At 41.0% G+C, this 27,242-nt stretch overlaps 1 protein-coding gene across 3 annotated transcripts in view; it reads right to left on the reverse strand.

Annotated features, from left to right (window-relative positions):
- The window catches only part of MGA (MAX dimerization protein MGA), a 53,645-nt gene extending 27,248 nt beyond the window's left edge, over positions 1 to 26,397 (reverse strand). Inside the window, exons 1-14 of one of the 3 annotated variants that reach the window (XM_086462219.1) lie at positions 25,301 to 26,397; positions 16,604 to 17,534; positions 16,169 to 16,256; positions 15,929 to 16,024; positions 11,441 to 11,569; positions 9,913 to 10,011; positions 8,426 to 9,075; positions 7,446 to 7,803; positions 6,253 to 6,476; positions 5,193 to 5,333; position 4,885; positions 4,539 to 4,613; positions 2,910 to 3,430; positions 1,127 to 1,424 (exon numbers count right to left, since the gene is read on the reverse strand). In XM_086462219.1, coding sequence (XP_086318345.1) covers positions 1,127 to 1,424; positions 2,910 to 3,430; positions 4,539 to 4,613; position 4,885; positions 5,193 to 5,333; positions 6,253 to 6,476; positions 7,446 to 7,803; positions 8,426 to 9,075; positions 9,913 to 10,011; positions 11,441 to 11,569; positions 15,929 to 16,024; positions 16,169 to 16,256; positions 16,604 to 17,534; positions 25,301 to 26,364 — 4,675 coding nt within the window. In that variant the 5' untranslated portion in view covers positions 26,365 to 26,397. Of the gene's footprint in view, positions 1 to 1,126; positions 1,425 to 2,909; positions 3,431 to 4,538; positions 4,614 to 4,884; positions 4,886 to 5,185; positions 5,334 to 6,252; positions 6,477 to 7,445; positions 7,804 to 8,425; positions 9,076 to 9,912; positions 10,012 to 11,440; positions 11,570 to 15,928; positions 16,025 to 16,168; positions 16,257 to 16,603; positions 17,535 to 25,300 lie in introns of all 3 variants that reach the window. The other 2 variants (XM_086462220.1, XM_086462221.1) reach the window with 2 other exon arrangements.
- Between the last annotated feature and the right edge of the window lie 845 nt (positions 26,398 to 27,242).

Raw genomic sequence — 27,242 nt, forward strand, 5'->3', positions numbered from 1 at the left:
TGCATCTACCACTCCAGGTGCCTACAGATGAGTACAACAGCACAGAGATTATGGATCAAGGCCTAGCGTAGTTATTTATGTATACGGCATTTTTAACCCAGAATATGCCAGAACACTTAAATCATATACGCAACGATCACTTCACACATCAATGAAATGCAGCCAGCTCTTTTAATATTGCATCAACACACACAACGAGAAGTTTTATTACAGGACAAGAAAAACAACACACCCATTTATGCAGCAATGAAAATTTAGGCAAAAAGAAATAAAACAATCAATCAAAAATTAAAGTTTGCCAGGACACAGGTAACATCCTTTTCTCTTGCAAAGCTTCAGATCTTTAATTAACGTGTGGGAATACGTGGATGGGCACTAGAGATTTTAAATTTATTTTTTTTTTTTAAACTCATGCAAAATGTAATAGTTAAAGGTAACTTCCTCTCTTGCCATGCTGGGGCATAACCTTTTCAGTACCAAATAAGACACGAAGTACCACAGGCTTCTTCCCATACTCTTTTTTTTTTTTTCTTTTAAAGTCAAAGTGCTGACTAAGTCCAACCCTGTTTAGCTTGTGAAATCCAACGAGATTACAGGCCAGTGTGGTTATTGGCTGCACACCTGTTGTTTCACTAATCCAGATTTGGACCATCTTGTCTTTCACTGCTGCTTCACGCATCTTTGGCGGTCACAAGAATTCCAATTACAAGTGCAACATCATCAGAAAAAAGTAACAGCGAAGAACCACAGATTAGGGTGATCCTTTACTCACTTTAAGTTAAATCGATGTTTGATGAAAAGCCATTAAAAAATCTTAGTAAGGAAACTCTCAAAACAAAAATCCAAGCTTAACATTCAGCGTGTCTCCATCCACTCTTCCTTGTCTACTGAAAATATGCTCTAGTAGCATTAATAAAGTAACTAACAGTCAACATCTGTAATCTTATTCTGATGTCAAAATAAACCTTTCTGCTTTAAAGAGATTATTTATTGCAGAGGCAGTTTAGGTAGGCAATGCAGCCAAAGGCGGCATGCACTGTTGCACAGAAATCAACAGTAATGCTGTACACTCACTTTATACTTCAGCTTCACGCAATTTAAAACACAGTAATAAGTTCCAACCTACCTATCTGTCTCTGTGCTGGGACATGGGTTTTCAGAGTCGTCACAGTGGGGGTTGAAGTAGTGCTGGTGGAAGATGTAGTTTTGGGAGTTGATGTTGTGGGCACCTGGACTGATGGTGTGCCAGAAGCAGTTGCTTTAGCTTTGGTTGCTACCTTGGAGATCACAGTACTGAGGGATGAGATATCAAGTACTGTGGGTCGCAGCCTGCCTGTGATATAAGCTGCTAGCCGATTGGCGGGATGTAATGCCCCCATCTGTCCCAAAAGCAGTTTGGCCTGAGGATACCTTTTATCATTAACCTGAAAAAAGTGGAAAACGGAAATTTTGTAAAAAGAATGCTAATTCACCACCTCTGGAGAGGCGTTTCATTCCATGGGACTTCTAAATGTCCTTTTCAAAAAACCATTGCAACTCAGAATGGGAATTCCTAATTTCCTTACTGCCCAGGAGAACTTTAAACAACTCTGTTATATCTTTATAATACAGATTTTAGATGCTATTCAGACTCTCACATAGAACCACAGAGTCCAAAGGAGCATGTGAAATCACTGAAATTAGATAAAGTGAAGCTAGCATTTTTTTCCTGTCCCTTATGCTACAGCCCTGAATAAAAGGGTTCCCAAATTTGACGACAATTTTGGACAAAATTCTCACACCTAATTAAGCCCTAGCATCACAAAGGAAAGAATACTTATGTCATACACATTGGGACAAAACTTTAAAGAGTTTTTACAAAGCTTTATCCCCTTTATTCTCATCCATCCTCATGTGATACTGTAATTAAGGCACGATGAGTTGACTAACTTCAAATTCAGAGTTGTAGTGGTAACTGACTGCGTGGGAGGGAAAAAACAGAACATCTTGCTGAACATCAGGATTTATGCTTAGTGGTCAATAGGAAGTTTTGGTAGTGTTGCATTTTACTTTCAGGTCGTCTGATGATACCTTCTAAAAGCCCAATATATTTAACACGCTACTAAATAAGGTCTTGACTTTTTATTGGTCAATTTGTATTAAAAATAAGAAACCTCCCCTTACATTTTTTCTCTCCACTAGCTTCTCTTTCTGAGGGTGCCATATTTGCAAAGTGTCATGGAAATAAATTTTAATCTCATTTTCTAATTCATATGCACTCCTTGAAAGTGGTATTACTATAACCACAAATACCTTTGACTGAGCCTTCATCCTAGCCCTACAGTTCCTACCACCAATGCAAAATACCAAGTCGGCAGCATGAAACTGCAGGTAAATGACTCAATTTGAACGGAGGATTACGAAGTCTCTGATGAACAACATATATTCTGCAAAGAGGACGCAGGCTATTAGTGAAGATTAACACTAAGCTGTAGCAAAAAGCAATTTAACGTTTACAGTTTCATTTTAAAGTTTTGTCCCAGGGCACACTTCCTCAGAAAACATTCTTTTTGTGGCCCCTAACAGCCATTCGTTCAGAAGTATTATCTGTCAAATGCATCTGCAGGGAGTTTTCCAAAGCACCAAGATGATGTTGAGAGAGATTCTGTACTTGGGCCAACAAGACCCAAATGGCCAACAGGACAAGCTAAACCATCAGATTTCAGACTTCCAATCAGATTTCCTGTTATTGAGCCAATCTTGAAAGGGACAAGCTTACAGAGAGGCAGGAATGCCACCAGATACTAAGAATCCTCGTCTGGACAAGCAAAAGTCTAGGTAGACAAATTAGAGTTTTCTCCCCTTCAAGGAGTTCTGGGATACTGGATGAAACTGAATTTAATCTCCACAGTAAAGGCAGAGGGACCCACCTGAATCAAGCCTGAGGGGCTCATATTAGCTTTGCGTTTGTAGACGACCAGCTTTCCCGCAGGAGGAACCCCTGCGTAAAAAGGCAAGCCTTTGCCCCCATGCAACTTCTCCTGCAGTTTGTCCAATGTGTCTGCCCGCGAGAACTTTAGATTTTCTGGGGTTTTGCGTGCCGGCACTCCGCTATCAGGAGTCTCCAAGACAGGTATCTCGGGCTTCTCATCCTTGTCCTGGTAGGACGGCACTGAAATTTTCACTCTGGAGGAGTAGACAGGAGGGTGGTTCTCATCCTGGGCCTTGTGTTCCGAAGCCAATTCAATAATGAAGCTACCCACTTTGAGGCACTGTGGCGCGTTACTGTTGATATGCTGTGATAACATGGTCAAGATCTTATTGTGATCTTCCTCCAAGTTGCAGTCAGAGATAATCTCGATAAGTTTGGTTGGTCCACCTGGAGTGGTGTGACGAATACAGGAGGTGGAGGAAGAGTCCCCCTCACTACGGGAAGACCACCAGCTTTTCTCTGAGAAAGAATTGAAATAGGTTTCTGCAATACTATGGCATTTTAATCACCTGGATATTCAAACAGTTTTATTCTGCCCACACCTCCACCCTTGTCTCAACTGAAGGGCAACCACAAGTAAAAAGAACTGTTCAAAGCATCACTTCCCTTGCAGAGGTTCACAAGCAAGCAAAAACTCAGTGCAAAACCAACAGTTCCTTCCCTGTAGCCAAACCATCTCAGGTTGTATCCCATTGCATCACAAGCTAAACAAAGATGGGTTGTTTCAGTACACAGATGAAAGATCTCCAAGCAACACCAACATGCAGTAGAAAGCATTGCTCGTTATTCAAGAGATGGCACTTTTCTCTTGGAGTCAGAAAAGGACCAGTGTCCTATAATGGCATGAGGGGCAAACATGCCACTAGCAGAACTGTCTTTTGCAGAAGACGGATAACAGAAGCATGACCTTCCATTGTCATTGAGATCCAATGTCACTTTTTGCAAAACTGTAAGGATGTTGAGCCCTGTGTCCTGGCCATTTTAATTTCACCTACCAATTCACCAGCATTTTCAATTAGTTGTATTATTTTTCCATTCCCATCCTTAAATGTAGAGTGTGCTGTTGTATACGTTAAACAGTGGAAAAATTCATCTCAAGAAGGCAGCTATATTTCATTAGTGGATCACACAATACTTCTACGAACTTTAAAATGAGACATATAACTAACGTGATTTGGGCTGCTTCAGCCTGAAGGAAAACACCAAAACCAGTGATCTCCATTCCTTCCCAAGTATCTAATTACTACTCTTGAAGACAAGTCTGCTGTGCAGTATTGCTAAACAAGCTGCTATTAATACTGGTCATTTTAACCTTAGAGCAACAGCAAGTACTGGATATTTAGTCTGCTGTATCTCCCACATGACACACACACAACTGCTGAAGAAAACAGGAAACTGTAAGCACATCAGAAGATTTTTTTATTGACAACTGTAATAACTCCCCCAGCAAACAGACTTTTGTTTCACCAATAGCTGCAACTTTTTTAAAAACTAAAGCCAACACAAAAACCCCACAAAAATGTGAAGCTACCAAGAGGTCGAGTTATACTCAAGACTCAGCTCTTACCTCTTGATTTATCAGTATCTTTGTCTACCTCACTGGTTGCCTTCTCAGGAGCCTGAAGCTCTGGTTCGTGCTTCTCTGCTGTTCTTCCTCTACTGCTGTTGTTGCTTTTGTTGAGTGGAGAGGCAAAGGCAGATTCTTCCAATGCTGGCTGTGAAGCCTCAAAAAAGAACAAAAAAGGGTTCCAGAACTAGACTGAACACTGTGTGTCTGTATCCCCCCCCACCTTTTTTTTCCAAAACTAATTCATTACTTAGGCTACATTATGCATGCTTCTCTCTTCCACACTAAAAATCACATCACAAAATAAACTACTACATCATACTGTCATCTAAATCATAAAACATACGCTAACTGTGACAGTATCGCAATTTTCATCTCAGAACAGCTCTTTTAACAATGAACATTTAAGCCTTACATGATAATGCACTTGACAGTCAGGAAATTCCACAGACAAGACCATTTCTATCACAGTAACAGGGTAAGTTTAGCAGCACTGGTAGGTGATTTAGGCTCCAGGCTCCACAGCCCTATCACCATCAAATCTAAGTCAAGCTCTCATGTCATGTAGGAGTTTCTGGGGAAAAAAATTACTTCAACATTTTCAATATTTCTGCTTGTTCTATGATACATATTAGTTATAGTGTGACTTTTTACCTTTATACTAGGACTCTGTGCATCCCTTTTGACTTTTTGTTGCTTTTTCTCATCTCTCTTGTATTCATATGCTCGGACTCTTGCACAAGTCATCATACTTTCAAAGTACAAATAGACAGGATCCTTGTCCTCCTCTCGAATCTACCAAAAAAAAGAAAAAGAAAAAAAGAGAGAAGAAAACCTTTGCATTCTAGACGCACACCAGATTCATGAAACAGTTTTGCTTTCTAACAACATTTCAAAGTAAATGCTTCAATGAATGTAGAAAATGTCAAAAGAAAGGTCTAGCATTTAAAGCTGAACCTGCCCTCTTCGCATCACATAGCCCAGCCTACATCTTGCTTCCAAATCACATATTCAGGGCAGGGAGAGGGGAGGGGGAGAAAACTGAACACCACCAGCAGCTCCCAAAACCCAAACCTGTTCCCATACTCTTCTAAGTGGGGAAACAAGGCCTAAGGGTCATGAATTGTTCAACGTTGTCTGGTATACATCAAATAGCAACTCTGGTATGTTTGTTCTTCAGCCGTAACTAGCCTCAACTCTGCTCCTGTTCTTCCTCTATTCCTGTTGTTGCTTTTGTTAAGATACTAAAGTGAGGAGAGAGACAGATTCTTCCAATACTGGCAGTGAAACTTCAAAAAAGAACACACACACAAAAAAAAAGACTCCAGAACTAGACTGAACACTGTGTGTCTGTATCCTAATTATTTTTTTTTTGCAAGTAACTCATTACGTAGGCTACAATATGCAGCTAATATCTTAAAACACTACAGGATCAGGAATTGTTTTGCCAAAATTAGCCTCTATTATTGCATTTTTAAAATGAGGCTATTAGTGAATCATAACCACCTTTCACCATCTGCATGTTGCTACAGTAAAGTCTCAACAGAAGATGGACAGTTAAAGATTTATATACGGTCCATTAATTCTAGCCTATCAGCATACCCACGGGCTTTCATCTCAAATTTCATCTAAAATGGCCTAGTACAGAAGCTTTTGAAATGTTTGTTTTAATTTTCAATATAAAGAAAACCAAACTACTCTTTTCCTTTCTTACCACTGGATTTGGTTTAGGAGTATACACTCTGCCTGGCTTCACTCCACTGGAAGATTTAGGCTTACTAGGAGGCACGACCTCTGGGGCAGGCTGTACCACAGGTTTAACTGGTTCAACAACAGATGGTGTCGGGATGTAAATTGGCTCTGGATCTATTTCACCTTCTACTTTCACCCACAATGGACAATTCCTAACAGGCTGTTCTGGTTCCGAGTCACAGATAGCTGAAAAAAAAGAGAGAAAACAAAACCAACTGACTTATAAATGAAACACCATCTAACACAGCAGTAACAGAATTTTTTATTTCAGCCCAAGGTCTAGCCACTAGTTTATACTGACAGAAAATTCTACTGGTTGTTTTTCTTGTCTCAAATTCTAGCCAAAAGTGACTGGGATTTGTCCACAAGAGAAAATGAAAATAAAAATGATTCTACACTAATCATTGTTTCTCACTTGTACTGTGATAGCAGATACAGAAAAACATTCAAGAATTAGCAATCTTCCCTGATGCTGTATACTTAAAAACTACAAACCATCCCCTAAAAAACAGACTTTATACCACAGCTCTATGGAAGATTTACTTCAGGGGAACATCAGAGAACACTATGTTCATTCTTTGCTATTGCTATAAGTACTAGTAGCAAGGAACTGAAAGTGTAAATTCATGGTCAATTTCTACCAATTTGGTTTTCTGAGCATGCCTTAGGTCAGACCTGAAACTACCATAAATCACTGTATTTCCACTAAAGCCATAGTTCATTAACTATGCAGTTACATACAGGAACTGAAAATACAGCTCTAGATGCTCACTTGGTAAGAGGGAAAGAAGGCGGCACTATGATGGTGAAGACTATCAACAGTGATAGCAGTAATTATCTTGTATCCTTACAGATACTTGGTGCATTGAGCAAGAGTTTAAGTTATCAAAAAGAAACTCCGGCTATTTGATCACAATAAACAACTAAGTAGCGCACAAAATGCTCACCAGATAAGTAAGAGCTAAAAAAAAGGGAAAAGGTGTTATGTCCTGCTAGTCAGCTATACGAAAGCAGACATTGCAGACATCTCTTGGAATTCTCTCCCAATTTCTGGATTTAGAAATGGCATCACTACTACATCCTAATAAAAATGCCCACCAAGATAGGTGGTTTCGGCAAAGCTGTAAGTAAGCACTTTTGCCCAGCAATACTCACTATATTCCACCCTTTTTCTCCTCTTCTTATCTTTCTGCTTCAGCTCATCTTCCTCCCCATCACCCTCCTCTTCCACATCTTCATCCTCTTGCTGTTCTTCTTGTGTTCCATAAACCAGAAGATTTCCGCGCACAGCCTTTTTCATTATTTTCTTGTGTTTTGATCCCCCCTTCACCAGCAACACTCTTCTCTTTAAGCAAGTACAACCAAACATACAGTCTGGCCTGCGGCAGTGGGTAGGCTGACGTTTCTCCAGTGCTAGACTGGCACATATGCAACCCAGTCGACAGAAATCCTTATTGCAAGGAGGTGCTCGTCGTCTTATTATTTTGTGGATAGGTTTGTTTTTGAGAGAAGCCTAAGAAAAATTTTAAAGAAGTAAATGCTTCAAGTTTTAGTAAAAGGAAATTTCAGTAAGATTAAACCAAGCATACGCAAAATTGCTAATCAAAGTTCATTTAGAATAACCCTTCCAACCTCGTGGTTTATGTATGAAAATTTGTCACCTATACTAAAAAAAGACAGAACAGGCGAGAGTTTGCATTTGAAGTCTTCCAAGAGGCAATCTGAAACAACTAAACCATCTTAGCAGTAAGTAGGATGTGAAGAAAGCAAAAGAGGTTATCATGTGACAAGTTTTAGTTCAACTGGAAAAAAAAAAAAGGTAACAAGTAGTAAGGAAATGCAGTTACTGAACAGCAATTGTATTAACCAAAATCTTTAATGGTGAGAATTTGAGAAAACTCAAATTATTAATGATTCATATCAACACAATATTACCACAATTAGTTTTTTCACAGACTGCTAAGTCAGCACTTCCCACCTTTCACTGCAAAGGCTAAACCACAAAGGAACATCAGGCTTTGTCATGCTCCTTAGTGGCTTCAGTCTTATTTTCTGCATCTATATCCAACATCAGTAAGTGGACAAACTTGGAAAAGTAACAGTACAGAAAGGAAGGAAACTATTAACAGATCTACCTGAGCTGTAAGCAGGGTTGCCAGAGAGATGTCTGCTCGTTCTTCTGTAATATAGGTCCGTGGTTTGCCATCCCAGAGAGCACAGTCTTCCAAGTCCATTAACTTCACTTGAGATTTAGACAAACCTGGGGGACGAGCTGCTTGCTGCTGTTGTGGTGCCTGGCGCAAACTAATCTGTTTTGGAAGCACGTTTTCATCCAGAGCTGGCACCAAGAAACTATCTGCTTGGTGGGTCAAACTGCTATTTGAGACAGACTTAGCGGCCTTTTCCCCTGATGCTGAAGAGTTCTGTTTCTGCTTTCCAGAAAAAGGTGAAGGAAGTATAGGCTTGTAAGACGATTTCGCTCTACTGTTTGTAGATGTCTGTCTGTTTTGAGTCTTTGTCTTTCTAGAGGTAGATGACAGAGGAACAGGCTTGAACGTATAAGATGTTGATGGAATTATGGTGGACTGCTTCTTTAAAACACTGTCGAGCGTTCGCACGTAGCTAGTGCTCTTAGTGGGAAGCTGATACACCACAGGAGAAGTGGGAGTGCTAGAAGAGAATCCCATACTTGTTTCCATCAATTTCCCTTCATTTTCCAGGTACTCATCCAGCTTGTCACTACAGAACGCTGAGCGATTCTTCAAGGAACCTTCTGAACTGCCACCTAAATAAATAAAGAGCACTTTAACTAGCTCCTGGGAAAACACACTGACAAATCTTAAAAAATTAAACAATATAGAGGAGGTAAATACCTCTCAAAAATACATAGAATTCTTTTACAAGAGTACAACACAGGCACACCAAATATAATCTATTCAAACACAACCAGCTGTCTGAACAACTGGTTCTGTGGAGATTTGAGATATGTATTTGATCACAAAACCAGTAAGCCTTCAACAGACAGTGCTTCTATGCAACTTACTTTGTTCTGGACATCTAGCCTACCTGGTACACCACAATACATCTGGAATACCCCAACACAATACCATATGAAAGTGCAGAAAGTACAATACAAATATTTAATCTAAACATAAAGTAACAATTGGCAAATTGCCCAATATCCATTTCTCCCTGAGGCAGGGCAAAGAAATCAAATATGTAAGGAATATCCACTCTAATTTGAGTTAAAAATACAATATAAATGAAAATTACTCTAGTTCATTAAGGTCTCTGAGGCAACAAAATTCTGAAATTACACCACTTCCAAGTAAAATCAAAACTGACGAACAAAACCAAAACTATTACAGCTTTGACCTTCACTCAAGCCTTCTGTGTAAAACGGAATACACGCATTTTTATCTTACTCAGTTTCCTCTCTTCCCTCATAAACCTCCATTCTGACCATGGAAGCAGTACCAAATTCTTTATTGATGAGTTTCAATACAAAAAATAAATTTCTAAAAGACACACAGAATTACCAAATTGCAAGATCTATGGAAGTTCAAGAAAAAGGCCATGTGTTAGAAATACGTACGTTGATCTCTTTTTTTCTTTTTCTTACCTTCATTTCTAGAAGCACCATGAAGCTTCCCTCGCCAGCCTTTGATTTTTGTGAAATCATTTGTCTTTCCAGTCCTGGAAACAAAAGGAAATCCAGTATCTGGAAAAGAAGAAAGCTAGTCTCAGTTTATGAGCCAGTCTCGACTGTATCTGTGTCCTCTGCTTATTCCTTTTCAGGGACAGATGAACAGTAGTACATCAAAAGGCTGAATAAAGAGACTTCATTTTTACATGTTGGGGTTTTTTTTTAATGAACAGAATACTTAACAAAGCCAAGCTTCCTGTAGAGTTCTGCTGGATGGCCATGCATCTGCTATCCCATACAAAAGCTGACTTCTCCTGTATTTGCAGTTTTAGTCCCCTCAGCAATGGTGCAAGCAGCTGATTTCAAAACTCAAATGAGTGAATCAGGTCATTAGCAGGATAAAATGGAACAGGCAGGTTTTGAACTGATACTACAGCCTCTGTCAGCAAGGAAAGTAATTTGAGTCTCTCCCCTCAATTGAGCCAATGACTTTTATAAGACCTGTAAAAACTTCACTTAATGTTTGCTGTTCTGACAAATTCAGCCGAGTATCAATTAGGGGTAGAGACAAGGAATAATCTCAAAAGGCAAACAGCGACATCTCTCAAGTTATCCATCATCTCTGCGAGCTAAGATGGAATGTAAAAATACTAACAGGGATCCGCGTGGCTGTTTTACGTATTGCTAGGCTAGAAATAATTGCATTTGACGTGAGCTGGCTGAGGTATTCTGAATTGAATCTGCCTCTTTAACAGTGTAAACAAAGCAGAATACAACATCTGCCTCTTTATCAGACCAGTTGCCAAAAGCAGCAGATCAAGAAAGATACAGTAATTAGAATATTAGAAGTAGGAGACAGAGGTAAGTAGGAAAAAGATAAGCACCCCTATACTTTGTCCAACCAGTTTATTAGTAAAAACAGCGCCCACCAATAGTATTAGAATCATAGTCGTATGAGAAATGCACTTGTTCGGATACCAAATAAGTCTAAAAAAGCACAATCAGTAAGCACTTTTGTAATAAATAATTATCATGAAGTTATAGGTTAGCCCCCAAGTGGAGCCTCAAGCTCTTCTGGGAAGTTCTGATACTCAGCTCTGTGAAAGACAACTTCTTTAATTTTGCATGTGAGCAACATCAGAGAAATGTAGATTGCTTAGGCTTTTTCTGAGTAATTTGAGAGTAGTTTATATGTCTATTTACATTTAGAAAATCCAGTTCCAATAGACAAAACATATCCCTATAAAATAAATTAGACATACTATTACTGTATCACAACCATCACAAAAAGAGAAGGTTTAAGACAATCTGGCCAGAATTTCTCAGGACTCCTTGGCCAGCAACTGCATAATGATTTAAGGAAGGTCTCACATTTTGTCATTTTAATATTGCTTTAATCTCTTTTAGATACCAAGTTCAACTAAATGGCCATTCATTCCCTCTTCTGATCATTGATACTAAAAAGCCAATACTTGGGATTTCAGCAAATTCATATTCTACCCACCTGGAGAATTGGGATTGGTTCCTGGATAGCTCCATAAAGAGTAGTTTGAGTAGGAAAGTGGAAGCTGCACACCCAAGTATTTCAAGTCAATGCTCATTGTTGGGTCCACAGAATTCAACTTCAGTCCCACTACAAGAGGCAAGTGTCAGTAAATGTCTCAATGCAGCAAGACATTAGGAAAAAGAAAGTCAAGATACTTAATAAAAAATAAACCATTAGGTTACATACAGGCTTTTCTAGTATTCACCCACCGTTTCAAGAGACCTGGAAAAATTACTATAGCTGTTACTTATACGGATTTGCAGCAGGTATGAGTTAAAAGAGTATTTTAGGGAGTGTGAAATCAAGAAAAAAAAGGAATTACTTTTCATAGTTTTCTTGATTACTACTGAAGTTTCCACAGAAATTCATTAACCAAAAGTGCCAGTGTTGTAGTAATTCTCACAGTAAAAGTTTTTGTTCGTTTTCTGAAGAAGCTAGCACCGCTTACATCCTTGAAGGCTAGAGTTACTGCCTGAACCCAATTCAGCTGACTATTTGAGATTTCATATCACTACATCAATTATCAATCCTGCCAGTGGTACTTACACAACTCCTTCTCTACTGAAAGCTATCCTTGTGCAAGAACACATACCACACACACTTCAGTTTCAACCAGCGATAAGAGAAAATCACATTTTAGTCTTGAAGTGTGTGCGTGTGTCTGGAAATTATGATGTAAGTAAAGTTGCACTCAGACAGCATTCTCAGGACTAGTTCATCAAATGATCCAGATCTGAGCAGCTATGGTTTTTAGCTATAGAAACCTACAAATGTTGCTCCTGTTGCCATGTATGAAATTCATATATGGAATATGTGAGTTTTGAAATTGAAAATGTATGACATGACAAGGCTCAGGACACAAAGTAGTATTTGCACATGTAGAAGAAAACTTGCATTGGTGGTACACATTTACGTTCATTAGTGGCAACACAGTGACCTGATTAACGGCAGTCTGAAAACAAACCAACATGGAACAAGTCTCAGACATTGTGTTCAAACAGATACCGTTATCAAAGACAGTCTAGTGAGATGTAATTTTCAAATCTATGTAGGGAAAATGAGCAGAAAGCAAGTCAATCTAGCATTTTGCATAAAAATGTCAACTGCAAATGTCAAGATGCCATCCACTTCTTTTCAAACTATTTAAAATTAAATGGGAAGAGTACACAGTTTATTTTTCTTGACACTCCATTTGAATTATTCTGTCATCTTCAAAAGCAAGCCTAGCTTTGTTTAATATTCAAACAAAAATAAGAACATCACCCATACACAAAGTCTATTATTTCAGTTTAGGATCATGAAGTAAAAACCACACAGACAAAAACCAAGAGAATGACTCCAACAAGTGCAACATGGAATGAACACAGGCAGCCTAAAGAGAACAAATGGCAACAGTAAATATTATGTCAGTACAGACATCGCCATACATGAGGGGGTGATCTATCACTTTTATTAATTTCTACCATCTCCAGAGTATTATTGAATTTCAGTTGCTGTAATCAAACAGTAGCAAGCAAAGAACCTTAAAAACTTTCTCCTCTCCATCAAATGCAGCTCCTAAATCTGAAATATGATACAAAACAACAATGCCTTTGATTTTCAGGACTATGATAAGGGATTCAGATTAGCTCAGATAGAAGAGGCATCCCACAGCACTGCAGTGCTCCAGCAGGAGCTTTCCTTCTAACATGCCTAAGCTGAATTCTCTTCTTTCTGAATCACCTTCTTCCTGCAGTCCTGGTGCCTCTAAGATCTAGATAACCTTAATCACTGTTTTCTTAACTTCACAAATCAACAGCAATTGTGGGGTTCAGGTACAGCTCCAAAACATCATCAGTAAATCTCAAAAAGAAACTTGGGCTTCTCAACTACATTGAACAAAACCAAAAGCAGAGTTAACATCAAAATTGCTATGTCCATTTCCCATGCTGCAGTGAGGACAAGAAGCCATTAAGTCCGTGCAAAATGGCTGAAAGTACATTTAGAAACATGCACTTCACATGTGAGGGAGGGGCAGAGAGGGAGGGGCAGAGAGGGAGGGGCAGAGAGGGAGGGGCAGAGAGGGAGGGGCAGAGAGGGAGGGGCAGAGAGGGAGGGGCAGAGAGGGAGGGGCAGAGAGGGAGGGGCAGAGAGGGAGGGGCAGAGAGGGAGGGGCAGAGAGGGAGGGGCAGAGAGGGAGGGGCAGAGAGGGAGGGGCAGAGAGGGAGGGGCAGAGAGGGAGGGGCAGAGAGGGAGGGGCAGAGAGGGAGGGGCAGAGAGGGAGGGGCAGAGAGGGAGGGGCAGAGAGGGAGGGGCAGAGAGGGAGGGGCAGAGAGGGAGGGGCAGAGAGGGAGGGGCAGAGAGGGAGGGGCAGAGAGGGAGGGGCAGAGAGGGAGGGGCAGAGAGGAAAACCCCAACAATTCCTCTCTCCATTATCACCATCGTGTCCCTTCCCTGATCTCAAGTCTGCAATAGATCTGTAACTTTTTGGAAGGTGAAGGTAATCTGAATAAAGATTGATTCCAGTTCACATGCAGCAGTTGAATTCTAACAACAGACGTATACATACTGCAATTCACTTCACAGCCTGATCAAATTACATCTATATCTATCCGTAGTAATGCTCTTGCTGTGAAGTCTTCACATAACTTCTTTTCACTCTAATAATTAGGTGAGGGTTATTCTCTTCATTGCTCAATTACAATTCCACCATTTACCAGGCTCAGCAGATTACCATCCAACACTGTAAATGACAGTCACAAGCATTCAAGAAAGTCAAAATTCTTCAGATCTCTCCTTCTTAAGCCTGATGCTGGACTTTTCTTGTCCATATTGCAGTATCTGTGAACTGCTCAATGCCCTTCAGAAGGTACCACACACTTCACCACCACTCATTTAGAAGCTGAAGGAAAAGCACGTGGGTTTCACACGTTCCCAATTGCAGGATCACCTCATGAGTAAAACAGCCCTCACTAGCATTGTGGTTGCCAACACACCACAATTTTATTATACTTTTCTTGGGTAAAGATAACATCTAAGAAGCCCACAATATAATCCTAAAAAGGCTTAACATCACCATAACATTTGCTTAGTGCTGCATCTAGCACTGCCAGCAGCTGACCACAAAAGCAATTACCACCTTTTTTGAAATATGACAACACACGTAGTGAGGTCATTAGAAAACAGGGACGCCCATTTCTGGAATCACGGGAGGGGAGAACTGTGTTTAGACATCCACGATACAACTGTCAACGCTGATGCTATACCACTGAGGTACAATCTGGCTGGAGATGGGTTGTCTCATTTCATTCCCACCACATCCAGGACAGAGCTCTAAGAGCTCTCTACTACCCTTCTTATGACCGCTTCACAAAGGTGGAAGGCAGGAATGTCAGCTCAACACTAGCAAGATGCAAAGGCATCCCTTTAAATTGTTGCAAAAAATGACAGGATAATTCTCATCATACCCCGTGCATAAACCATTCCACATAATCCAGGGTTCTTCACAGTAGAAGCTCTGTTGAGGACCCAAAATAACTGGTATCAGAGTCAAGATCAGTATTTGGAGTCTCAATCCCTACAGTATTACAGTTACGTCTTTGAAAAATTCAGGGCCAGAACCTCAAAAGTAGGAGGTACAACACTTCTGTTCCAATCCATTTCTTTATCACCTGCTCTGATGCTCATGTTAATGCCATCGGTCTCAGGACTACTATGGCTGAAGACTTTCAACATCATCAGTAGGGAGAACGTCAAGCTCTGCTGTGCCAATCCTTGACTTTCTTCCATCTGACCTCAGGACAATATTCTATATAAATGAAGCTAGAAGTACCTTGCTTGGCCCTCTTATGTGGCTAGTGAATGTGGATCTACAGTGACTTAAAGAAATACGGACTCAAACATAGCAAATGTAGTCTTAGCTAAGTATTTCTGGATCTGTAGCTCCTCTACTACCAGGAAATGGCTATTTTCTATAGAAGTAAAATCAACTCCATCTGCTCTCTATAAGGATTAGCTCATTACGAAACAGGCATTGCCTGAAGGCTCAGCATCTTCTGCAAGAGGCATATAATGACATGCAGCCTCTTGCTCTGCTGTTGGAGATTCAGGATTCATCTTTTGCCTCTTCCACCTCTTCTAGTTTGCAATATGTGTGAAAAGGGAAACGTCTTTATTGGCTGGCTGAAACTACTTTTAAAGCCTCTAAGAAAAACAACTGGGTCAGACGCCACAGATTCTCTCTTACTGCCAAAAGTGCCAAGAGGGAAACAGACAGCCTCACACAAATCTCTTTTCACATGCTCACATTTCTACATACATACCTGTACACTTTCCTGAATTTGAAAAAAATAACCAAAATCAGATCCCAGCTTTATTGGGCAAACACAGCATTACATCCAGTAGGAAATGATTGACTCAGTATAACATACAACCAGGTGCAAAAACATGTACACACCACACACTTACCTTCCTGAAGGCTAGGATGTATTACTTGCTTATGCCTCAAGGTTTTCAACTCTTCCATCAATTCCTTTTCCAACACTTGTATTCTTGCTTGACAATCTACTCAACAAATTAAAAAGAAAAAAAAAGAGAGAACATATAAAAAACATTTACCATGCAAAAAATTTACTTAAATGATTAATTTTCCAGTGTGTCTTTACAAATTCCCTAATGCAAGGAATAGCCACTACAAAAAAACCATACCTGGATCATTTGTAGTCAACAAGGGAGCCTGAAGATTCTGCAACTCTTCTCCTCCAGCTCTATCAACAGTGTGAATGTCAAGAGCTTCCTACATAGATAAAGAGCCTTGAGTAAGTATAAGATACCTTAAACCACCAACGTAGATGCAAATTAGGCCACATCAAAATATGACCAAAATATTCAAAACGTAAGATTTTTTTAATAAACAAGTATGCATTCTTTTACATGGAACTCTAGATCCCACTATTTCCCCCCAAGCTGCTAAGTAAGAAAATGTTAGGAATAACATAGGGACAAGATAAAAACAGATCTGGAAAGAGGCCATAAATCTCAAAACTCAGTTTAAAAGAAAATAAACATTCAGCTTTTAAGTACAAAGGGCTTAAAAATGAGACATTATAAAAGGTTCTGAATTTTACTCAAAAGAGGTTTTACCTTTGATGCAAAGGACACAAAGAGGACTCCATCAACATCTTCCAGGTCTGGCTTAACATCTGGAAGGATACTGCCAGGCCCCAGAGAGGTATTCTTGCTTGTTATTACAGTTTTCCCTATACCTTTAGGAGGTCGACCAGCCTTGGAAATTCTCAGTTTCCGTGGCCTTCCTCTTTTAGTTGTAACTGATGATAAGGTGCTTTGGTTGCTACCAGAGCCTTTCAGGGATATAGGATTCTTCAGTACGCCAGCCCTTTTTCTTCCACAGATCTCTTTAGCTGAGAAGTGGCAACTTCCCGAGCCCCTGAGATTAAAATTAGACGACTTAGACAGAGCCCACTGAGCCTCTCTGATTGAAGAGTATTTCTGTGACATTCTACTCCCAGGACATTGTTTTTTCATAATCAACTCCTCAGTCGCAGTGGCTGTGCCTGAGCAAGAGCCTTTGTGATTTTCAAAACACACAGGCAGGGAATCCAGTATTGCACTCAGTGGGGATTTGTCCTTCTTGCCAGAGGAGAGCATGGTCTGCGGCAGCTCGGATATCTTCACTGTGCTCTTCGTGACTGCACAGGGTTCCAAATAGACCACAGGCATCTTTCCACTATCCAGTTTTAACATTTTTGCTTTGGCAACACCTGAAGGACTGGTTAGCACACGCTTCCTAGACCTGAATTCTCCATCAATTCCATCTGTTTCACCGCGTCTCATCAAGTGTTTTTGTAGGACGGGATCATCATCATCAGTGTTTGAATACTCATCAGTTTCTTCATCTGTGTCTTCCTGTTTCACACTTAGTCCTTGTGTGCAAATATTTGACTCATAGTCATAGTCATCTACTGGTTCCTCTTTAACGACTACATTAAAGTGTCCATTTGGGTCCAGCGGGGATGCCACACGGGAACTGCTTTCATAACTGCTAGCAATGGGACTGGGGTGGGAGGGAGGGGACAAAAACATAAGATCTTTAGCAAATCTCTTCCTTTACCAGAAGTCCATCATCTCATATAATCCTTGGTTACACATTGTAAAAAACTTCCAAAAGGCTCCAAGACATGAGTCTGCTAAATAAGCTGCCATTTACAAACTTACACTTTTAGAAGTAAGCGCTCAAAAAAACCCCCAAAACTGCCATCATTAAAAACAATCCAACTTCTTATCTGAAGGCAGCAGCACAATTTCCTTCCCTAGTAATACAGGGTGACATTTGCACTTTTTCCTATTTGAGACTCAGCATGAACTCATGCTAAGCTATCACATTTTAAATGCTCAGAAGTGGCCTTAGTTTGCTGTGTATCTCATCAAGTCATCGTACTAAAGCTATTGCGCTTGCAAATAATAAGCCAAGTGAGCACTTAATGAACTTCAGTTTACATGATTTAACTAAAATTTTAGTTAATTCAACCTGAAGCCACACACAATTCCTAAATTCAACTGTTGTTCGAACGCTTACAGAATGTTAACATCCTATTGAATTATGCTCCATCTTCCACTAAGTCTATTAACCTAACCACGCATGAGATACCGACACCTAATGGTGCAGGCAGTTACATTCCAATGATGGGCTCCTTTGACAGATAGGCACAGCAATCAAAAAACTGCAGTCAGCAGTTTTGTTAAGTGCATCAGAAGCTGGCTCCTCACCATAAGAGGAAACAGCTAAGATACGAAACCAGAAACTCATATCCGCAATGAACCTTAGAAAACAACAGTCAGAACTTACTTACTAAACATATCAGCTACTATTCCAATACTCCCTATATATATATTTTGTAAGATAGCACATATAATTGTTAAATTATGGTTCAACTTGTTAACCTTACGTTATTCAAATATTATTAAAAATATTTGTTATTAGTTAATCCTAACATAACTTCAAATATAACTTAATTGTAATAACAACATACTATATATATTGTGTATATGTGTGTGTATTTTATTATTATTATCCATCCTCCACCTTTGGCTATGCTCAATTGAACCCCCAGCTGGGACTGAGGGAGGGGAAGACATAGAGGAAGGTAGCACCCTCGGCTGTAGTGACCACGAGATGGTGGAGTTCAGGGTCCTGCGTGGAAGAAGCAGGGCAGTAAGTAGGATTGCAACCCTGGACTTAAGAAAGCAAATTTCAGCCTCCTCAAAAACCTACTTGGAGGAATCCCATGGGCTAGGGTTCTAGAAGGCAGAGGAGCCCAAGAAAGCTGGTTTCTACTCAAGCAGCACTTCCTCCAAGCTCAAGATTAGTGCATTCCTATGAGGAAGAAGTCAAGCAATGGAGGCAGAAGGCCTGCTTGGACAAGCAAGGAGCTTCAGGAAAAACTCAAAGCGAAGAAAGAAATTTACAACAGGTGGAAAAAGGGGCTAGTCACTTGGGAGGAATATAGAAACGCTGCCAGAGAATGCAGGGATGCAACGAGGAAAGCTAAGGGCCACCTGGAAATAAATCTAGCCAAGGATGTCAAAAACAACAAGAAGGGCTTCTTCAAATACATTGGTAGTGAAAGAAAGACCAGGGAAACTGCGGGCCCATTGCTGAATGAGGCAAGTACCCTGATGACAGAGGATATGTAGGAATTGTTGAATGCCTTCTTTGCCTCAATCTTTACTACTAAAGCTGGCCCTCAGGAATCCCTGACCCTGGCAGTAAGGGAAGAAGTCAGAAGAAAGGAGGACTACCCCTTGGTCAAGGAGGGCTGGGTTACAGATCTTTTAGGCAAACTAGACACCCACAAATCCATGGGCCCTGATGGGATGCACCCACAAGTGTTGAGGGACCTGGCAGATGTTACTGCTGAGCCACTCTCCCATCATCTTTGAAAGGTCATAGAGGACAAGAGAGGTGCCCGAGGACTGGAGGAAAGCCAATGTTACTCCAATCTTCAAGAAGGGCAAGGAGCAGGACCCAGGAAACTACCGGCCAGTCAGCCTCACCTCCATTCCTGGGAAGGTGACTGAACAGTTCATTCTGTCTGTTATCCCCAAGCACATGGAGCAAAAGAAGATTATTAGGAGTAGTCAGCATGGATTCACTAAGGGGAAATTGTGCTTGACCAACCTGATAGCCTTCTATGATGGCATGACTGGCTGGGTGGATGAGGGGAGGGCAGTGGATGTGGTCTGCCTTGACCTTAGTAAGGCCTTTGACACTGTCTCCCATCACATCCTCATAGGGAAGCTGAGGAAGAGCAGGTTAGATGAGTGGACAGTGAGGTGGGTTGAGAACTGGCTGAAGGACAGAGCTCAGAGGATTGTGATCAGGGGTGCTGAGTCCAGCTGGAGACCTGTAACTAGTGGCGTTACCCAGGAGTCAGTATCTGGGCCTGTCCTGCTCAACATATTCATCAATGACCTCAATGAAGGGACAGAGTGTATCCTCAGCAAGTTTGCTGACGATACAAAACTGGGAGGAGTGGCAGATACAGCAGAAGGCCGTGCTGCCATTCAGAGAGATCTGCTCAGGCTGAAGAGCTGGGCAGAGAGGAACCAAATGAAGTTTAACAGGCACAAGTGTAGGGTCCTGTCCCTGGAGAGGAATAACCCCATACACCAGTACAGGTTGGGGGTCGACCTGCCTGAGAGTAGCTCTGGAGAGAGAGATCTGGGAGTTGTGGTGGACAAGTGGATGACCATCAGACAGCAATGTGCCCTTGTGGCCAAAAAGGCCAACGGCATCCTGGGGTGCACAAAGAAGAGTGTGGCCAGCAGGTCGAGGGAGGTCATCCTCCCCCTCTACTCTGCCCTGGTGAGGCCACATCCGGAGTGCTGTGTCCAGTTCTGGGCCCCCCAGTTCAAGAGAGACAGTGAGCTACTGGAGAGAGTCCAGCAGAGGGCTACTAACATGATGAGGGGACTGGAGCATCTCTCCTACAAGGAAAGGCTGAGAGACCTGGGGGTCTTTAGCCTGGAGAAGAAAGACTGAGAGGGGACCTTATCAACACTTACAAATATCTAAAGGGTGGGTGTCCAAAGGATGGGGCCAGGCTCTTCTCAGTGGTGCCAGGTGACAGGACAAGGGGCAACAGGCACAAGCTGGAGCACAGGAAGTTCTGCTTGAACATGAGGAGGAACTTCTTCACTCTGAGGGTGGCAGAGCACTGGAACAGGCTGCCCAGGGAGGTCACGGAGTCTCCTTCTCTGGAGATACTCAAAACCCATCTGGACGTGTTGCTGTGTGACCTGCTCTAGGTCAACCTGCTTTGGTGGGAGTTGGACCAGGTGTTCTCCAGAGGTCCCTTCCAACTCCTACCATTCTGTGATTCTGTGAAGAGGCTGCTTCCATCTCGCACAGACTGAGGACATACTTAAGGGAGTAATGCTGGGACACAAGAGTCACAACACAGAGCTGGGAGTCTCCACCTCATGAAGCAAGACCACAGTGTTAAAACAGGAGCAGACACCAAGACACAGTTATATATTTACATATAAAATCCCCAGGAACAAGACAGAACCTATCTAGAAAACCTGCTGCAATTCAGAAGGACACAAGCAACCGGAATTAAGCTTGAAGCAAAGACCTGCTTCGTGAGGGAAAAGCAGGCAGCAGGAGAGTGGCTACCAGTCCTGTTTGGTGTACTATCTTCTCTGGCCAAAGACTTCCCCATTAGAAAGTCTCAAGCTTTCGTTTAATTAAGAATGTCAAACGTAAGACTAAAAAGCCTTTCTTCTTCATTGAGTTCACTGTGAAAGAAATTCTAAGACAATCCACATATAGGTTACGGACAACTCAAACTTCTGTCATATTACAGCTAGAGGCTGATTCTGTACAGCAGATCTACAATTAAATTGAATGCTATCAAGAAGATCTGAGTCATCTGCTCCTCTATCTTAAAACTCTCTAAAATAAAGACACAAAAAACCCTAATAAATTTGCTGGTCAGGAATAAATTTCTCACCTGAGTTCCACTGTTTCCAGTTGGAAGCCCAGTAAAGCCTGGCCTTCTCTAGCCATTTTCCTTTACCTGCTGCAAGACACACACTCAAGCTAAGGATTACCTTTCTGTTAGGGATCTGGACAGTGTTCAAACCAGAGAAGCCCTGCTGTAAAAATGGAATTTCTAGGCACAACTGTTATTTTACTGTGCATATTGCAACCATAAGCCAGACGGTGACAAGAGTGAGGTATCACCCACGTATATGTAAGAAGATCAAGTATTTGCACAAAATGCTGAGCAGCATTTTTCTGTATTTTTAAATTCAGATGCAATGATCAACTTTTCAAACAATAAAAAAGTTGCTTTTTAGCACTGAAGTGATTTCATTTGGCCTTTAGTTTATGAAGTTATGCGCAACATACACAAGCAGCTGCAGCAGCTACTCTTCATATATTCTATGGGAAGATGAATTATGCAAGTTTGTCCTCTCAAAATCCTCAGCTCCATCTGAGAGCAGGTAAAAACGGTGAAATAACATCTTAACTACCTTTTTCTTTGCCTGATATGGAACAATGCTCATATTTAAGCAAACTTCTTTATCCCTCCAGTAACGTATTTGGTATCCTCGTAATAAATAGTAAAAGCAGAGAAATCACTTGCATTTTATCAAATTAAAATCATTTAGCTGCTCATTTATTGCAAGTACTGAGATACATGGGTTTGTTTATTTTTTTAGATTGATCATTTTAAAATATACCAATATACCATGGTGGGCGGGGGTGTGGGGGTGTGTGTGTGTGTGTGGTGTGGATCCGATTTATTTTGGAATTAATCCAGTAATCGGTGGCTGACGGTTAAAGAATGATCACTTGCACTCCTCTTCAAAAAGGAAGGCAAGGAGGGAAAACAAGTAAACTGACAGACTAAATACAAGACAACTAAATTAGAAAAACAAGACTACTGGAGTATTAGAAATCCCACAGTATTTGTATTTTTGAAGCAGGATCTCCAGAAGACCTTAGAAGTGAGAAAGGGCACATCAGCCTATAAGAACTAGTAAAGTCGGCTTGTGGTTCCCTCCAATGGCCCCAACATCTGAGTGGTTCCAGGCATAAGAGTTCCTTATAGAAGTATCCACAACTCAAATTAAACATTTCTTTTCTTTACAATACACCTGATGAAACTAAACATACTAACAGGCCACAGAAAGTAAACTATACTACCTTGTATAAAGAAAATAGTCTTTTATTTCCAAAGTGCACTAATAACTCAAGATTAAAATTATCCTTGGGAATGTGCAACCTTTTACATAGTTCCATTCTCAAAAATGTCACGAAAATTGAGCATTGGTGGGAAATATCATGCACTACAGCACCAGGAACTCCAGTTCCTTTACTGAAGATTACCTGAGAGGCAACAGTTCCCAACTTCTGACTCTCACCCAGACCTAAACTCAGCAGAAATCACTGCTCTGCATAAAAGGAAGACAGTGTCTATCAAGTACTAGCAACAGTTTGCCTATCACCAAACAAACCCAAAATGCCCAGTCTTCTTTACTATGTTAAATATCAATGCGTACAGTTTCATAAAGAAAAACGCCACTCGCTCAACACTGTCCTTGAAAGGCTTGAATGGACCTCAACTGCAGGGCATGAAAACATTGTGAACAGATCTGAAGGAAAAAGGAGAACTAATGTTCTGACAAACTCCAGCACATAAAGACAGTTCTGTGATTTCTTGGATGAGATCAGTTTCTCTCTTTCTGACTTTTTCACATAGATTACAAAAACATAAAATGAAAAGCTGGACGATGCTTGAGGGTAATTCTAGAACTGTGGTAACACTCATCAAATGATAGAGGATTCCAAGCCCAGAACAGCAAAAACCCCTTCACAGTCTTCCCCTGTCAGTGCAGCTTTTAGTACATTTCAGAAATAAACTGTCTTGGAGGTGAAGCCAGGGAAGGCATCTAACATGTTCTGGACCAAAAGGAATTTAAGTCTGCCAATTTGCATCATCTGTTCTTACGGAAGGTCCTTGAGTCCTTAAAACAATGACTTTTATTCCTTGGGAAAGAAGGGAACCAAAAAGCCCCAAGCTGTCCAACTCAAACAGTTCTCCAAATAATTTGCTTCAATGACCCTTTTCAGGCAAACAAAAATGATCAAAATTTTAACTTTTTCAACTGCAGCTGACCCCAAGGAGAAAAAAAAAAATCGTCACTTTGAAGACAAAAATAAACCTTCCAGTAATTATTTTCAGTTTTACTGTTTTGCTTGCAACATGCAAAGTTATCTAAAGACTTCTCCACGCTGTATTCTCAGGAACTAAAGAACACCTGTCCTCTCTGAAACGGGCGTACTTTCACTCTTCAGGATAGTTTCTCTAGAATTTACAACTAAGAAGTCTAGAAGACATTCTTCTTCCTAATACACTGCAAAAGAAAGGTTAGGGCACTGTAGATCCCCGAACAATTATAATATTCTTAAGAATTATTACAACTAAACTCAATAAAGTCTCAAAGAACAGAGTACTTTGTAATTTGAAGTTTTTCAGTTACTCAAAAGGCAAGGAGATGCTTTCTGCAAGAAAACAAAACAATTGAGCAGATCTGTCCTCTCTAAAACACACTGTAGTAGTACAGTAATACAGCCTTTGAAACAAACTGTATAATTATGTTATAAATACAAGTTTTTTCCTCTAAGAACTGACCTCTAATTACACCATTAACATCATCCAGATAACCTGCACTTAAATAATTTCTTGGTGTACTGATCTACATAAGGCTGCTTTTGTCACTAAAACTTTGGCAGATTAAGTCTGGTATTGACAGACAGACATGAAGAAACATGGCAGGAGAAACTTTTTTTTTTTCAAATCATTTCTTCAGGTTTCAAGTATTTCTAGCATCTCTTGACAGATTAACTGCTCACTAAGTATGCTCTACACCATCGCTTAGATTTTGGAAACAAAGTGAAAGCACAGTAAAATAATGGGTTTCCCCAGGCTTGCTTCACCAACACGAACACTTGCTGGGCAGCAGGTTCCACGCTATGGGTAGGCTCTCAACACACACTGGACTGCTTTACTGCTGTTTGTGAGATACAAACAGAATGGTTCAAACAGTCCAATGCTGGGTAAGTACGCAGACATAAAATTACCACAGAGTAAATTAAGGTCCGAACAGCATAACAGTTATTCTGAAGTACCTCCCTACATGCCGGTTCTCTCACCTCACAGCAACCATCAGGCAACTGCCTACCAACAGGCAGGCTACCTCGCCCTACTTTGTGGAATAAAAGAATTCACACAAGCAGTCATTGAAAAAACAGGGGCATGCTGCTAGTTACAGCTGCCTCGTCCCTACACATACCCAACCTACACACCTCTACGCACCACACATCCTCATCCACCCGCTAATGAAAACTGAAGATACAGCGACAGCACATCGCTGTGGTAAGCACTCCTCAAAAGAAAGGCAATGTTTTGACAACTGCAATGCGCTCTGTCTAAAACTCTGAAAAATTTAATATAGTCTAAAGTGCCCAGTGGGTTAAGAGAAATCCCTCAATGCTTCTTTACAGAGGGAGTTAAAGCAACATAGGAAAAAATGCTGAACTCTTCCACCCCCCAGACACATCAGAAAGTCCAGGCTGATAGATGACTCTTTAAGCAAAGAAAAGCTTTCAATAATACGAAGAGTTCTGTCATTTCATGTCAGGCAACTTTTAGCTGTAAAACTGTATACTGAGCACCCCATTATTTAATGTTTTACCAAACACCCCACTCAACCAGTATTTGTGCTAAAACCAGAATGTTAACCCACCTTTCACAGACTTCTTGTTTTAGCTTTGGCATATCACCCGAAGACAGGTCAGCGTCCAGGAAACCCAGGAAGTCCCTTTCTGTGTTAAAGGACTCTTTGTCCAGATCAGCGTCTGATGAGTTTTGACCAACGAATGAAGAACCTAAACTTCTCTGATGTAAATCTAATGCACTGACTTCAGCAGGGCGACCATGAATGCTAGCAGCACTAAAAACATTACCTCCTTCCAATCCTAAGTTACGGTTTTGTTTCACATCACGCTGAGGTCGACTATTCAACCCATCATCTCTGAATCCTTTAGCAAAAGGATTGTAATCTATTTTCAGCTGGGTAATCTGGATGTTCTGGTAGGCTGTAACTGCGAAGAACTCCGTCTGTGGAAAGGTAAACGTATGGACATCAGGGCCATTGAGCTGAATGACTTCTGTGGCTTTGTCTGCAGGCACCAAGTGAAGTCGCGGCAGGTAACGGTGCATAGAATGCAAGATTATATGACCCTCCTGGTCCAGGGTATTGTTGGTAAGTTTGAGTTTGTAGAAGGATACCGGCTGGTGCATCCAGTACTGGCCAGTGGAAGGGGATTCTGGGTGAATAAACACTCGCCCAAGAACATGCGGTTCTGCCTTCCCGCTGGGCTCCCACCAACGGCCATTCCATTTGTATCGGTGATTGTCCACGGGGGATATGTCCATGACCAGGATGTACCTCTGACACGCATCCAGACCTGTAATCCAGTATCGGCAGTAGGGGAACATGCGCCTCCCCTGCTTCGTCAGCACCATCTCGGTGTTGCGATGGTAGAACTCATTCCACATAGTGTTGTTATCCAGGGTGACGGTGATGCCCCCTGAGACACAGTCAGCTGGGAGGCAGGTCTTGACTTTAGATTCTACTGGAGCTGATACACTGCTGGCGAGAGCACAAGCATCACGGTTTGCTACTAGGATTCCTTGGTCAGCTTTCCCATTTCCCTGCTGCTGTTTCAAGATGACGAAAAAAGCAGGCGCTGCGCCAGACACAGTCCCACCATCCCGGTTACCCAAGACAATCTGCTGTTTCTCCATGATGAGCACTCTTACAACCTCTCAAATCAAATGCAAATTCCACACAGTTCTGATAATCTTCGATGTGTGTTCACCATTCTGGAAAAAACGAAAACCCTGTTAAAATTATTCAAATACAGTCTAAGTAAGTAATTAAGTCTCATGAGAAATCCTTTCTGTAACAGTTCTCCACATTAAAAACTTAAAAAGATAATCAGTACTACAAAATCAAGCACAATTAGGCCACATCAAGTCAAGGTTGCCTGTGTGTACATAATACAGGCCTTGCAGGCACGGGGCCATGACACCTTTAAACTGCATTTTGATGTAATGCTTTGCCACAACAGGACTCCTTGCTTTGCTTGGTATTTCAAAGTGCTCTTTGTTACACTATTGCCTCAACACTTCAGATCATTTGCTTAACAAACAGCATCTGGCAAAATGTGCAGAAGTTTTCAGAAAAGCAAATGGCACATTTCTGACACAAAGGCAGAAGTCATTTGCTCTTGCCAGAAAGAAGGAGCTCCCAGAGGTCCAAAACATCTCAAAAATGAAAAGGGGGGGGGGGGGGGGCAGTTAAATACATAATTTTCCCAGAATTTCTTTATTGAAAAAGACTGAATTTGTGTGGCTGGGATTTCTTTGCCCCTACCCCAAGAACTTCTAAGTTGAAGAGAAAAAAAATAGTTCAAACATATAAGCTTTGGGGAAAAACAGACAAACTAACCCCCCAAAAGGCCACGCAGCTAAGATCAAATGGATGATTGTGATGCACCAGACAACCTTAGATACCTCTATCCTCTAAATTGTGGAAATAATTTAAATAGGATAAGAAAAGGATTAGCCTAATCACTGTTCAGGGAAATAAAAAAGTTACCTTTATCTGCACATACCAAATT

Source organism: Leptosomus discolor, chromosome 3 (genome assembly GCF_034619465.1).
Source record: "Leptosomus discolor isolate bLepDis1 chromosome 3, bLepDis1.hap2, whole genome shotgun sequence".
Taxonomy (NCBI): domain Eukaryota; kingdom Metazoa; phylum Chordata; class Aves; order Leptosomiformes; family Leptosomidae; genus Leptosomus; species Leptosomus discolor.